We start from the raw sequence: 15,262 nt of genomic DNA on the forward strand, positions 1-15,262 counted from the left end.
AATAAGGTAGCAAAAAGTGAGTGTTCATTTTATGCAAAACATAAAAGCATTCAAAAGAAAATTTTGCTTTTATGTATGATTTATTGAGATTTCACCTGTCTTTCACTGTTATTTCATTAGATAAAACTCCATATATTAGTTCTACACTTTGTGTGATCCTGTAATGCTTTTTTTGTAAAGCTGTAGTCTGTAAATTTTTAGCCCTGTAAGATCAAAAGCTTCTTTTTTTAATTGGTTATTATTTTTAGTTTTTATGATCTCAGAATAATCATTATTTTTGATAGTTTACATTGTTTCCCTGACATAAAAATATTAACGTTAAGAACTGGTTCTGTTTTTTGGAAGGTGGACAAGCAGATCATCGTCCAACTGAATGGTTACCCATCAAAGGAGAAACATTTGAGGAGCAGGCGGCATCAGCCATTGTTGACTTATTTGAACCAGCAGGCTTTCATGTTGAACGATGGTGCAGACTACCATATTTGTGTGAAGGAGATCTCAATCAGGCATTTTATTGGCTAGATGATGCACTTTTTGTTCTTAGTGTATCCAACAGCTGATCAGAAAGTAACTTATGTGCAAAGGTGTTATTTATATTGTGTCTTCTTTAAGTGCATTGGAAACCTGCTCAGCAATAATAAAAACTTAAAACATTCCAATCAATGGTATATACAGTGCCTTTAGCAGTAAATACCACAGCCATGAATAAATTCAACTGTGTTCATAAAACTCAATGTCCTGAAGGTATTACATCACTTCCGTTGTTCCCTTAGGTGTAATTTTACATATCTGATAGTTAAAATCAACTAAAAGAATCAGTATATTATTGATACATCACATACAAAATGAGAGGCATGTTTTACAGATGCTCTTTTGTTATTTACATACATGTATGAAATAACTTGCTGTAAATAAATATGAAATACATTCAGATTCTGTGGTGTTATTAGTATGTCATATTTGATTCCCACAGCCTATTTTCAAATTTCTATAACTTAAGAGTATCAGTGTAATAACCAGAGGGAAACACAAAATACTCATCACAAGTAATGGAATGAAGAAATGAAATAAGACACACTTCAGAAGATGCAATGATGTGCTGGTAAACACATAAAAAAGAAACTTAATGGTGTAATTTAGCTTTCAAGTGTCATAGCAATTGGCAAATGGCTGTCTGCTGATTTCATTGAAAATATATATGGGCAAGCTGTTATTTTAATCTTCCTTATACTAGCTACTGAACTAATAGAGCTTGTTATTTAATCACCTGCTGGGAGTACCAGTTATTTAATGGCAGTGAAGATGTTTTTATATGAAATATACAATAGGGTACATTCCCTATAATACATTAATGGGCCTTAATACTATTTCTTGTGAACTACAATGTTTGACTTTACTGTACAGTGATTTGTGTCCTCCTACAATGCTATTATCTGTTAGTACCATTGAACTGTTTTTAAAAATAGTGGCTATTTCAGGATTTCACCAAAAAAACTTTGAAGAACCATTGGTCACAAACAGTGAATTATTTTTTGTTTAGGAAAAGATCCATTTTAACTTACCATTTGTGAGTTGCATGCATCATGGAGGTACATTGCTCATGGTCTGCAATGCACTGTTGCCAGCTGTTACTTGATTGTAGTTGCGCTTTTAGTTCTTCACTGTGCCTTAGCTGTTAATGATGATGATTGTGATGATGATGGTGCTGGTGGTTTTACATATGAGATTCTCAAAAGTTGCTAGATCCAAAGAAAACATGTAGAGACATGGCTTCCAGAATGAAAAGACTCTTTTTGTGATTGTGGACACCTAAAGTCTGAACTGTGTCCAAAGACCTGCAGTGTGGAGGACCTGCCCAAGGCTAATCCAAATACAATGGATGTGGCCAGCTTTTAATGTTAGTTTTTTGCCTGAAAATTCCTGCCTCATGTAATTTTTCTTTTTTAATCTGGTTTTGCCAGTTAGCATCATACAATGCACATCATTCTCAGAATATACTAATACCATACTCCAAGGCAAATAGCAAGATATTATCACCTGTTATGATCTACTGAACTTCTAATCAGTTATTGTGAGGAGTTGGTAACAAACTGAAAAACGTTAATTTGAGAGATGTTGTTTTCTGTTTTCAGCTATATTCAGTTCACACAGTGTTAAATATTTTGAAATAAATGTTTTACCAGCCCCAGTTTGTTTCTTCAATAATGTACATGGTTTAGGAAATAAAACTTATGAGTATCAGAAAAGGGTTATGTATAAATACAAAACACACACACAATATAACAGCAGTATGCTGCAATACTAATTTTTGGTCACTGTAGCAAGAAGTACTGTGCTTTGCTCAAATGAGGAAATGAAGAGTACCATGCTGACATGGCTTGACAAAAGGGCAATAACATTTTTTCTGAGAAAATCATTATGGCAATTATGTTGAGAAATAATCAGTGTGTGCATGTAGTATTTATAAATAAATCCTCTTAATATGTTCGTTGTTTTACTTTCTGACTCTACAAAGTTTTAAACAAAAACCATTGATGTTGTGGTCAAAAATAGCCTTGTATTCCACTGAGTAGTCAACAAACTCCATCTGTCAGAGAGGTATCGATATGTGAAGTTTGAACCATCTTGAAGAGATATATTGAGAGACATTAATATAACCACTGTTGCTGAAATGTGTGGAAATATGGCATAACCAAATATGGTGAAATATGGTGTGTGTGCCAGTTTTGGGATATGTACAAAGAGAAGGATCAGAGATTAGCTATTAAATTTTGTTTGAAAACTGATTTTTCAGTGACAAAGGTTTTGAAATGATGTTGAAGGTGGACAGTGGGATAGAACAAAGTCAGAGAAGTTTGATAATGAGTGATATGCAATGAAAACTGCATGTGTGTCAAACACACATTTAGTGATTACATTATTTCATCATCATAATATTTTGATCTTTTATATTTTCTTGCTCACCTCTTTAGAAACCATAGCATCAGAAAATAAATTGGCCACACTTTTCATTTGTTGATCATCTGCTTAGAACCAAAACTTCGTCTTCTTTAATCATACTCAATTTGTGAATTCATTTCATGACTGTTCAATAAAAGCAATAACAATTTTATGATATTTAAATGAAAAATAAAATTTTAAATATGAGCTAACTGGATCATAAAAGAGAAAGGATCATTTTAATGTAGTAGTTGTTCAAGATAACATAATATAGTACATGACAGTATCTAGAAAACAAAAAATTATGTGTAACAGTTTCTATATAATGCAAAAAAAAATAAATGTCATGCAGCACATCAGCCTAGTGCAAGTCTTTCAATAGGATGCCGCTTCAGCAACTTGTGTGTCCTGAAAGCTAATGGGATGCGGTTTTCCCCGAATGTCCACCCATCCAAGAACTAGCCAGGACCAACGTTGCTTAACTTCAGTGATCAGCAGGGAACCAGTGTTACCAATGTGGCAAGGCTATTGGCTACAAAGCATATATCATCTAAGTAGAGTCCACCTTCATGCCTGAGTGTTCAGCATGGTAGAATGCCATGTGAGAGGCCTGAGTTCATTTCTTGGTTGGGTCAGAGATTTTTTCTGTTTGGGGACTGGTTGTTGTCTTCATCTTCATTGACATACTAGTCACTGAAGTGGCATCAATTAAGAAGACTTGCACCAGGCAACCTGTCTACTGATGGGAGGCTGTAGCCTCATGCACATTTCATTTAATCTAAGTAGAAGCTATTTTCACAGATTCATCCTCTTAAGATATGATTGTCTTCATACAGTAATTCACTTGTCCCTCTTATTGCTATGAATTAGTAAAATTTTATTAACACAGTCCAGATCAATACAGCATCACTTGTCTGACACAACTAAGCCTGTCATGATGAAATTTCTTTCACTTGCAGCAATAATGGTGGAAATACGTATGACATCTTTTGCAACTTTGGAGAGTTTGGGGAAGGCACAGGCATTAATCTTCCAGCAACATATCACCTTCATTAAGTTATCATGAAGGAAATCCACGCTCAAATAACTCTAAAATTCACCTTTAAGTTTAGAAGCTGATGAACACCAATCCTGGAACTTCTTTGTGGAAGAGCAGATATGATCTTTCATCTCTCTTTTGACAACTGTGCTATCTAGCTTCTGATAAGCAGTTTGATTTTCCTCACACGTAATTAGGGGTTTTCTGGAACATGGATGAAAAAAGTGTAGCCTTGTAATGGGAATCCAATAGTTTGTTACTTTCTTTGTTAGGAAGGTTTCTGCACATCCTTTCAGTGATTTACATACAGCATTGTCATCTTCAATTTAGCATGAATCCAGTAAACTAAACTGAGTGAGTGGCACAGTGGTTAACACACTGGACTTGCATTTGAGAGGACAATAGTTCAAACTCATAACCAGACATCCCAATTTAGGTCTTTTTTTTTTATTTATTTCCCTAAATTACTTAAGGCAAATTCCAGGATGCTTCCTTTGACAAAGGGAATGGCTGATTTTCTTCCCCATCCTCCCCTAATGTGAGCTTGTGCTCTGTCTCTAATGACGTCATTGTTGACAGGACATTACACGCTAATCTTCTCCTCCTCTTCCTCCTCTAGTAAACTAAATGCCCATGGCACTACACAATGCAGGGTTGGTTTCATTTCACCCTCCAAATTATTTGTGGCTTCTTTAAAAGATACCTGGGATTTAATTATGTCATCCATTACATCAGGCTGATACAAAGGGATCACTTCCTGTTTTATTTTCTCTAATAACAAATTCTCAGGCAACTCTTCTTTAAAAAACTTTTCTTCTAATGTGTGCCTTAAGGCAGTGTTCTGCACGTGACAGATGACTGTGGCATTCAAAAGCTTTGTTTATGTTTGGCCCTTGATCCGTTACAAATGTCATTTTGCTTAGTTCCAGAGGAAACATAAGTAGCTCTAACATTTTGTCATATAACTCTGTAAGAATATTTTCACTTGGCTTTGTAACATAAGGATATTCTTGTTGTGTGGAACACATTTTTTCTTGGTTCACTCCTGTCCTCAAAATCTACATTTGACATTGAGATAATGTATCTTGCAATAATTGTCAGTCTAAAGACTGCACGTCACAGCCAATTCATTTTGGTCAATGGCTTTCTTTACTGTAGGCAAGATCTCGCATCTCATTTCATTGGATTCATCTTGAATATGTCAAAAATTGATTCTCAAAAGGATAAAATCTTTTGAGCAGTCGCTTCACCATATTTGGAACCAGTCCCAATTACAACATTGTAGGAATGTAGATCTAATGGTCACATTAGGGTGCACTTGTTCCTTATTGTCTTTCTATCACTCTTCAAAACCCTAGTGTATGTTGAATATGTATAAATAAAACTCAATTGCTGCATGTTTGAAAGGTGAACATTGAGAATGCCTCGACCAATTTGGCAGTTTTTTTCCCCCCTCCATATTCATCAGGACAAGGTTTGTATGAAAGAAAACTTTTGGAAAATCCACCAGAAAAGTGGGAAATTTGGATGGTATTTTTGTATGAAAATCTCCGTGAAACAAATATCAGTCAATTTGACAATTCTGCTGTCATTTGCTTTCATAACAAAAAAGGTTGTGACATCCAGTTTGACAGTTCTGCTATTGCATGTTTTCATAACAACAACAAACTAAGCATTGAATACTGATATTTTGCAAAAAAAGAATACAAGTGAACGTAAAATATTAGTGTGTTATCAGTGGTGATCACATCTTTGGTGTATTGTGAAGATTGCATTGATGTATGTTCATAATGATTTGGTGTGCTCAAACATTAAGTCAATTTCAGTTCACGATTTATTTTTTTAGAAAAAATGCCACCAGTGAGGTGTCAAAATATCGGTCAGTGTACATGCAACACAAGCCAACTACTTGACTGTCAAGTCAATGGGGCCGACAAAGAGTGTAGCCAGCATTTGGAGGCAAATTGAATAAGAATTTCTCAAGTGGGATACATTGCAACTGTGGAACACTAAATTCCATATTATTTCATTTCAGTGAATTCATGATCTTACTGATATTGTTTTTTCAGCTGAATGAATCCCTTCTCAACCAACTGACTAAGTGGTTGGCTGACAAAAAACACACAGCCTAAACAACTGGAGATATAAACATGTGATACAATAAACACTTTCTGCTAAACTGGCTGTGAGAAAGAACATGCTAACATGTGTTGTGAAAATGTGCAGTTTTTCTTTTCGCAGCCTTTCTAACTGAAAGCAGGAAAGGGGTGTTTATGGCTAACTTTATAGTCCTTCCCGTTCATAGATTAAAACAGTGTGAAAAACTGTCATTGAAGTTACTATCCTCTCAGATGCAACTGCCAGAAAGATCTCTCTCACACCCCATGTACCAATGATTCCAACCAATTTACCAATTTATATTCACTTCTATTCCCAATCAGTAACAATAAGTAAGGTCAGAGAGAGGGGGAAGGAGAGATGGAGAAGGAGTGAGGAAATGGATATAAAGAAAAGGAAGGAGGATATGGACAGAGAGATGAGGGAGGAAGAGATGAGTAGTAAGAGTGTGGGATAAGAGATGTACAGGGAGCAAGGGGAAGGTGATTGACAGAGAGGGAGGGGAGGGACAGAGAGAGGAGTTGGAGGGAGGTTAGGGTGACTCCTATGCATATTTAGCAATTATGAAGCATTGCCAGGTTTTCTAGTGTTAGATATTTTTGCAGTTATGTCTTACTATCCCCATGATGCTTCCCTTGTATAACAATAATGCTTTGCATTCCTCTCTAGTGCACTGAATGTAACCTACTGGATCACAAGTATCCCTCTCAGCCACTACCTGGCATTAAATAATTACGATTTGCTCTGTCAAATAAGCTTCCCTCTTTTTCTCTTAGCCCTTTAAGATAATGAAGCACTTTTCTCGAAAATGAGAGGGCAAGAAAAAAGCAAAAGAAAATATTATAATTCCTACAATGATTCCAATTTGAAACTTGATGGATGATTCCTTCCATAAACAGGGAATATCATTCAAATTGTTCAATTAAATCAAAGGAATACTTCTAATTATGTTCTCAAAATGTATTTTCAGTTTCAATTCTTTTTAACTGTAATAGCTGTTCATATTCCTGAACCTTTCCCAATAACAGAGCTATTTAGCTTTTGTGGTACCAATAATGCTTAATTAAATAAGATGACCAAAAGAAATACATCAGTTTTTATAATATTTACCTGAGAGTCATGAAAATAAAATGCATGCATACTTATTCCAGACAGTTGTAAGAGCAACCAAGGAAAATTTAAGGGAAATTTGATGACTTTTGATTGGGTAACTCATTCATCTGATATGAAATGACAGATTTCTAATAAAATTTTTAACAAATGGTACCTCGAAACTGTTTGCCTTGGTAGCTGAGTGGTCAACACAGCAGTCTGCCATGTGGAGGACGCAGGTCTGATTTATGGTTAGCCAGGGATTGTTCCTTGGTGGGAGGGCAGGTACGAGGTCTACTCACCTTCATGAGGCCAACTGAGGAGCTACTCAACAGATTAGTAGTGATCCCAAAGTCAAGAAACCCAACAATGACGAGGAGAGTGCTGACCACATGCCCCTCCATGCCACATCCGATGACCCTTCGGCAGAGGATGATAGGCAGGCCCAGGTGGTCTGTCTAGATCCAGAATGCATGTGGAACTTTACCTTTTACCTATCTTGAAATTACCCAGCTGGAACTACCCCAGCTTATTCTGGAACTTTCCAGTAAAGTGTACATCATGTCTGTCACCAGATTTCATTTGCTGGCTGTTGCCTCATTGCACCTCATGGCTACAAGTATGTGACATGATGAGTCTGAAAGCAGAAATGATAAGCTCTATCCATAACTATAATTTTTTATGGATGTCATGTTGTAAAGCACACTGACATTTGAAAAAAGAATCCCTGTTTTGTGCTATAAGTTTTGATTAATGAGGTTGTCATCAGGTCACAAAACACCAATTTAGTATGTACATGTATCATTATGAGTGTCTAATACAGAGTGTTTCAATAGGTAAGGTTTCATTTCTGCAAGATATCATCACAGGGAATGAAATGCAGGTGCATCTTGTGGCATCTAAGATGAAGAAAACATTGATTTTATAGAGACACTCCTCATTTCACACCTGTAAGAGGTTTAAAACAACAGTGTAGTCAAAGACAGTAGTGGTCACAGTCTTTTTGGACTCACAAGTTGTGGTGCTGGTTGTTGTTCTCACCAATGGAGAGACCACATATGCTACTAGTTATTGTGCCTCTCTGGAACAGTTTCAGAAGGTGATTTGGAGGAAATGATCGGTATTGCTTTCAAAAAATGTCACATTCTATGATGACTCCTTACCACAAATGTTACACATGATTTGGTCTACTTATGATGATTTGTGCTGTAGCATCCTCCATATAACTCAGATGTTGCAGCAAGTGGTTTATGTCTCTTCAGACCATTAAAGAAAGATGTGGCTAGCTGGCATTACTAAACCAAAACTTACATTCAGTAGGCTGTTGTTAAGTGGCTCCTAACCCTGAAACCTGATTTATTTTATGCTGAGTTCAATAGATTACTTTACCAATAGAATAAATGCTTAGACGATCATAGAGATCATGTGGAAAATTAGAATGCACCAATGCCTTAATAACTTTGTGTACTTTCTTTATTTCCAAATAAAACTTTTCTTAAAGAGGATTTCTAATTGTACTTTTTGAATCACCCTCAAACACACACATTCTCATTGCAGGAGCAATACTGCATAACAGGCTCTGTGTCTATTCACTGTATAAGTGCAAAAGCACATCTAGGCATAGCTCATTGTTATTCCTTGTTACCTATCTCACAGTGCTGAAAAGCATTTCATAAACTAAGGCTTAATTCATGGAAATGGGCAGCACTTCACAAGATGCTCTTATCACTGAGAAAGAAACTATTAAACAATGGAAAATCCAGGATGGAAATAAGAAGGTAATTTGCTACTCACCATACAGTGAAGATGCTGAGCTGCAGATAGGCACAGCAAAAAGACTCTCACAATTATAGCTTTCAATCATTAAGGCCTTCGTCAACAATAAACAAACAACTTATGCGCGTGCATGCACATGCGCACACACTCACTCACACACACACACACACACACATACACAAAAGACTGCAGTCTCAGGCAACTGAAACCACACTGCGAGCAGCAGCACCAGTGCATGATGGGAGTGGCATTGGGTGGGGGTAAGGAGGAGGCTGGAGTGAGAAGGGGGAGGGAGAGTATGATGGGGGTGGCAGACACTGAAGGGCTGCAGGTTAGACTGAGGGCAGGGGAGAGGTGGGGAGGGGGGGCGGGCAGGGGGGAAGTAGCGGAAAAGGAGAGAAATAGAGAGACTGGGTGTGGTGGTGGAATCACGTCATTGTGGTGCTGGAATGGGAACATGGCTGAATGGGTGTGGACAGTGGCTAATGAAGGTTAAGACCAGGACAGTTACAGGAACATAGAATATATTCCAGGAAAAGTCTCCACTTGCACAATTCAGAAAAGCTGGTATTGGTGGGAAAGATCCATATGGCACAGGCTGTGAAGCAGTCATTGAAATGAAGGATATCATGTTTGGCAGCGTGTTCAGCAACAGGGTGGTCCACTTGCTTCTTGGCCAAAGTTTGTCAGTGGCCATTCATGTGGACAGACAGCTTGCTGGTTGTTATGCCTACATAGAATGCAGCACAGTGGTTGCAGCTTAGCTTGTAGACCACATGACCGGTTTCACAGGTAGTCCTGTCTTTGACGGGGTAGGTAATGTTAGTGGTGGTGGGGTGAGGATGTATTGGACAGGTCTTGCATCTAGATCTATTACAGGGTTTGAGCCATGAGGTAAGGGATTGGGAGCAGAGGTTGTATAAGGATAGATGAGTATGTTGTGTAAGTTTGGTGGATAGTGGAATACCACTGCGGCAGGGGTGCGGAGGATAGTGGCAGGACATTTCTCATTTCAGGGCATGTCGAGAGGTAATCAAAACCCTGGCAGAGAATGTAATTCAGTTGCTCCAGTCCTGGGTGGTACTGAGTTACAAGGGGAATGCTCCTCTGTGGCCGGACGGTGGGACTTTGGGAGGTGGTGGGAAACTGGAAAGATAAGGCACGGGAGATTTGTTTTTGTACAAGGTTGGGAGGATAATTAGCTTTTCTGAATTGCACATGCAGGAACTTTCCCTGCAATACATCTTAAGTTCTCATAACCCTCCTGGCCTCAACCTTTGTTAGGCACTGTCCTCATCCAGCCAGCCACTTCCTGTTCCCATTCAAGCACTACACAGCTGTCTTCCGCCACCACACCCAGTCTTTTTATTTCTCTCCTTTTCTGATACTTCCCCATCCCCTTCCCCACTTCTCCCCTGCCCTCAGTCTAACCTGCAGCAGTTCGCTGTCCAATACCCCACCATACTATCCCTCCCTCTTCCCCCTCCAGCCTCCTCCTTACCCCCACCCAATCACCACTCCCACCATGCACGGGTGCTGCTGCTTGCTATGTGGTTTCAGTTGCCTGAAAGTGCAGTCGTGTGTGTGAGTTGCATTTGTGTGAGTGTGTGTGTGTGTGCATATGTTTGTCTATTGTTGACAAAGGCCTTAATTACTGAAAGCTATAATTGTGAGGGCCTGTTTGTTGTGCCTATCTGCGACTCAGCATCTCCACTATATGGAGAGCAGCAACTTTCCTTCTCATAATATAGAAAGAAATTGTTGTTCTATTAAAAGTAGCGCATGAAATCAGAGGTTTTTGTTTTTTTTTTTTTTGGGAGTGATTGCCAGCTTCTTGCTACTTCTCCAATCTTCAATCCCCTATATGTGTTCCTGAATCTTGCTGGTCTTCTGGCATAGCAGTCTCACTTTAGACAACAGTGTCATCCGTGAACGGCCTCAAAGAGCTTCTCATACTTCATTGTTTTGCAGTTATGTGGAATTTGCACATTTTCTTCACCTAGTTTGACTTACACAGTATTGTTTCAGCTTCATCTTCATTGTAAATAATTGTCAAATTGTCATTCCTGTGGTAACAGCAGACAAAACTGATGTCTGGTGATGGAGTCTCCAATGCCTGTCCAAGTCTAATGGATCCACTTTTCATCCCTCTGTCTGCAGTTACTGTTTGTAAGATTTCACTGAGTTTAGTAGCTGATGATTCAAATTTCATATCATCTGTCTCATTGCTACCGTCATCTGAGAACTGGCTACTGCATGCCTTACAGAATTTATACATTTCATGCCTAGTAGTTATTCTTATTGTTTCTCCTTGTTCTCACAATTTTGAATTTTTCATACCTAGCACATTTTTATGCAGTTATGATGACATGTTACTGTTTGTAGTGCATTTTTAAGTCTGGGTTGGAGTTAGTGAATGAATGAAATGATTGCATGACATTACTGGCTGGGAAACACTTCTGAGGTAGTTTGGTCATCTATGGCAAGTTTTTTATTTATTTGATGTCACTTTGGTGACTCGTACATCAATGATGATGAAATGATGATGAGGTCAACACAACACTCATTCCCAGAGTGGGTAAAATCCGACCTGCCCAGGGACTAAACATGTGGCCTCATGTTCAAGAGGCAGCAAAGCTGACCACTAGGCTATGAGTGGTGGACAATAGAGCTACTCATTTGCATTAAATAAAGCTATTTGTTCCTGGCACAAGATACTTTGATCCCAGATGGATCAAGGAAATAAGGTGGATCCAGTATTCTTTGACTTCCAAAAAGAATTTGTCTCAGTACTACACCACCACTTATTAACAAAAGTTAATAGGATATCAAATTAAATTTGTGACTAGATTGAAAATTTCTTGGTAGGAAGGACACAGCATATTATGTTGGATGGAGAATCGCCGATGGTAGTAAAAGCAACTTCAGGCATGACCCAGAGAAGTGTACTGAATCCCTAGTTGTTCAGATCATTTCTTAATGACCTGGCAGACAATATTAACAGATGATGCAGTTATCTACAATGAACTACTCTCTGGAAAACTCTGTCCAAATATTGAGATACAACATGATAAGATTTGAAAGTGGTAAAAAGAATGGTAACTTGCTTTAAATGTACAGAATTTTTTCACTTCACAAAATTTATAAATGTAGTATTCTGTGAGTACAATATCAATGCATCACAACTGCAATCACTCAAAACTTACAAATAATGTACTGTAATAGTTTGTATGGTCATGAAATGAAAAGATCACATAGTTGTGGTTGTAGATAAGACAGGTAGCAGACATTGGTTTATTGACAGCAAACTAGGAAAATGCAGGCAGCCTACAAATTAGATTGTTTGGAAAAAAAATTGTGTGTTTCATATTAGAATACTGTTCAAGTGTAAGGAACCCATAGCAAACAAGACTATAAGGAGATACTGAAGATACATAAAGAAAGGCAACATCAATAGCCATAGGTCTGTCTGACTTGCAGAAGAGTTTCAGAGAAATGTCTGTTTTAAGATAGCTGCAAATTATACTGCAAAAGTCTACTTTAAAAGTTTCAAGAACCAGTATTAAATGAAGAATTTAGAAACATACTTCAGCCCCATACAAATCCCTCCTGTAGGGAGTACAAAGACAAAGTTAGACAAATGCAGGGTGCACTGAGAAATGTAAACTGTCACTCTTCCTACACTCCAAGCACATTGAACAGGAAGAAACCCTAATGTGTGATGATGCAATGCTAAGTATCCTCTACCATACAGTTTACAGTGGTTTTTGGAGGATATAGGTAGATACAGATATTATCACCCTTTTTCTCAGCTCCCACCATAATTTTCTTTGTCCCACTGTAAAGGAACACTGAGCTCATAATGTTGGGAGAATTTTAAGTTTCTCAGCTGTGTGTGTCCATGAAAAATTTCTTCCCATTTTTCAACCTCTGAATTGTCCTTGAGTTGTGTAAGTAACTGATGGTGAGCTAGTTGATAGGGATGCTTCATTACCACTATGTGACCACCATGGTAAGATAAATCATTTATTATAAGACTCACATTTATTTAATGAAAGTCTGCTGAACTTAGAAATAAATTATCAGCCACAGTTGTATTATGATCTTCTATTCTTTTTGAGAAAGTTACTGTGGGGCTCAAACCAAAGCTGCAATACAATCACTTGCCAGTTATTTATACTAAATGTTATTAGTGCGCACTGTAATTGCTTAATTAAGTTTAAAACATTTCCTAGCTCTGAAAAGTCAACAAGGGACACTACCATAAAATTCAGGTGCAGCAACGGTGATCTTAGCATCTCAAAACATAGTCATCAAACCTACAATTACTGTTTCCCTGCATTCATCAGCAGCAGTGTCAGAAACTTCAACTGCTGTTGACCTTCCATCAACATCTCAGGACCTATGACGATCAGTATTAGCCCTCCCCCCTTTAAACCTTGCCCCCAACCCCAAAAATAGTCTCCAGCAGTCCAAAAGACCCTTCACCACCTGATGTATCTCCACCATCAGCAGTAGTAACAGAGGGAAGCAGAAGAACCACAAGAACCATGAAACACACAACTCTACAGGTTTTTTGGTATCTGCCCTCAGTTCCAGGACTAACTTAAGTCATAAACCTACAGGTACACTTTCTATAATGTCTAACTGCAGTTTACAACAAAATGGGAATCCCAGAACAAAGAGTTTAGAAAACTTTGTGTTTTTCACCAGTATCTAATGTGCCCAAGAAGCAAACTGGACCAGTTGTCTGTTTGCATTAATGACAGCAATGCTTTTAACAGTGCCCATGTATTATGTTTTACTTAACATCATTTGAAGGAAGGATTGAAATGATGCAACTATGTAAGTACAACTTAGCAGCATATTACACTAGGAATACAATGGATAAAAGTAGAGTAATAGAGTATGTTATAAATAATATAGCATACAAGTATACAGATGAAAAAATTATTGTGTTGACCAACATTTTGAGGCTTGTTGCATGGAATTTCATGTTGATACTATGCCAATTTATGTGATTACTGTTTGCAGAGCTCCCTCAGGAAAGTTTAGTATATCCCTCAAGCAATTAGCATCACTTTTAACTCTCCTGTTCTCAAAAACCAAAGAAATAATCATGCTTGGTGGCTTTACCTAAATTTTCTTACTTATAATAATGATGAAATCTGTTCTAAGACTGCAATGAGCTCTTTTAATCTGAGGGCAGTTTTTGTCTTTCCCACAAGCATGACAAAAGACTGCACAAGGCTGTCTGACGGTATTTTTGTAGACAGCAACAAAATTTATGACATTTGTGTAACACAAATCTTAAATGCCCTTTCCAACCATGATGGGCAGATGTGAAAAGGCATGACATAAGCCATGCTAACAAGAGTTGTTTTATCAACATATCTTTTAGATTAACCAACTGTGAGAATCTGAAATCCTTAAGAAGACATTTACAGCAGTTACAATGGGACACATTATATAAGGCTAAAAAATAGCTATGATGAATTTGTTACCCTTTTTGAATCTGTATTTCCTATGAAAATTTCAAAAAGTACGAACATAAGTAATTACAGGAGACAATGGTTCACTAAAGGAATCAAAACATCTTGTAAAACAAAGCAAACGCTTTATCTTTCATTCAGAAATTCTAACAAGCCTCAGGATAGTGAGCACTACAAATTATACTGCAGCGTCCTAAAGGATGTAATCAAAAATCCAAGAGCACGTGTATTAAACCTGAAACAGACAGTTCACATAACAAAATAAAAACTATTTGGAAGGTGGTCAAAAAGGAGACAGCAAAAATTCCAAAAGATATAGACAGTATCAAAGTGTGCCATAATGAAAGCATTGTAGATGAAGGTGATACAGTTGACAATATCTTCAACAACCATTCTTTGACAGTAGCAGATCAAATTGGATGTAAAAGAGGTAGGGTTCAAGCCATGAATCTTCTTGAAAAAGCAGAGCAGAACAAATTAGTCAGCTGCATATACCCCATACTATCTTACTGCCCACAGCTTTGCTCACGTAGACTGTATGGCTGGCGGAGATCTTTTGTTTTTATTTCATCAAATTTTTGTTGTTGTTCACAAATTGCATCACCTTATAAGCTCTTCATGCTAATTAAGGCCATATAAGCATGTGAAGTTATCTGGACACGTTTAACAGGGCTAGGAGAAATAAAGTTAATTGTTGGGTGTTATTACCGACTACCAGGTTCCACTGTGACAGTTCTAGAATCATTCAAAGGGAGTCTACACTCTGTATCACAGAAGTACCCGTATCATGCTATATTAGTTGGAG

General features: G+C 37.7%; 1 protein-coding gene across 1 annotated transcript in view; it reads left to right on the forward strand.

Annotated features, from left to right (window-relative positions):
* The window catches only part of LOC126252197 (protein-L-histidine N-pros-methyltransferase-like), a 153,296-nt gene extending 152,363 nt beyond the window's left edge, over window positions 1-933 (forward strand). The window contains exon 6 of the mRNA XM_049953068.1: window positions 346-933. Coding sequence (XP_049809025.1) covers window positions 346-560 — 215 coding nt within the window. The 3' untranslated portion in view covers window positions 561-933. The remainder of the gene's footprint in view (window positions 1-345) is intronic.
* Window positions 934-15,262: the final 14,329 nt, after the last annotated feature.

This window comes from Schistocerca nitens, chromosome 4 (genome assembly GCF_023898315.1).
Source record: "Schistocerca nitens isolate TAMUIC-IGC-003100 chromosome 4, iqSchNite1.1, whole genome shotgun sequence".
Taxonomy (NCBI): domain Eukaryota; kingdom Metazoa; phylum Arthropoda; class Insecta; order Orthoptera; family Acrididae; genus Schistocerca; species Schistocerca nitens.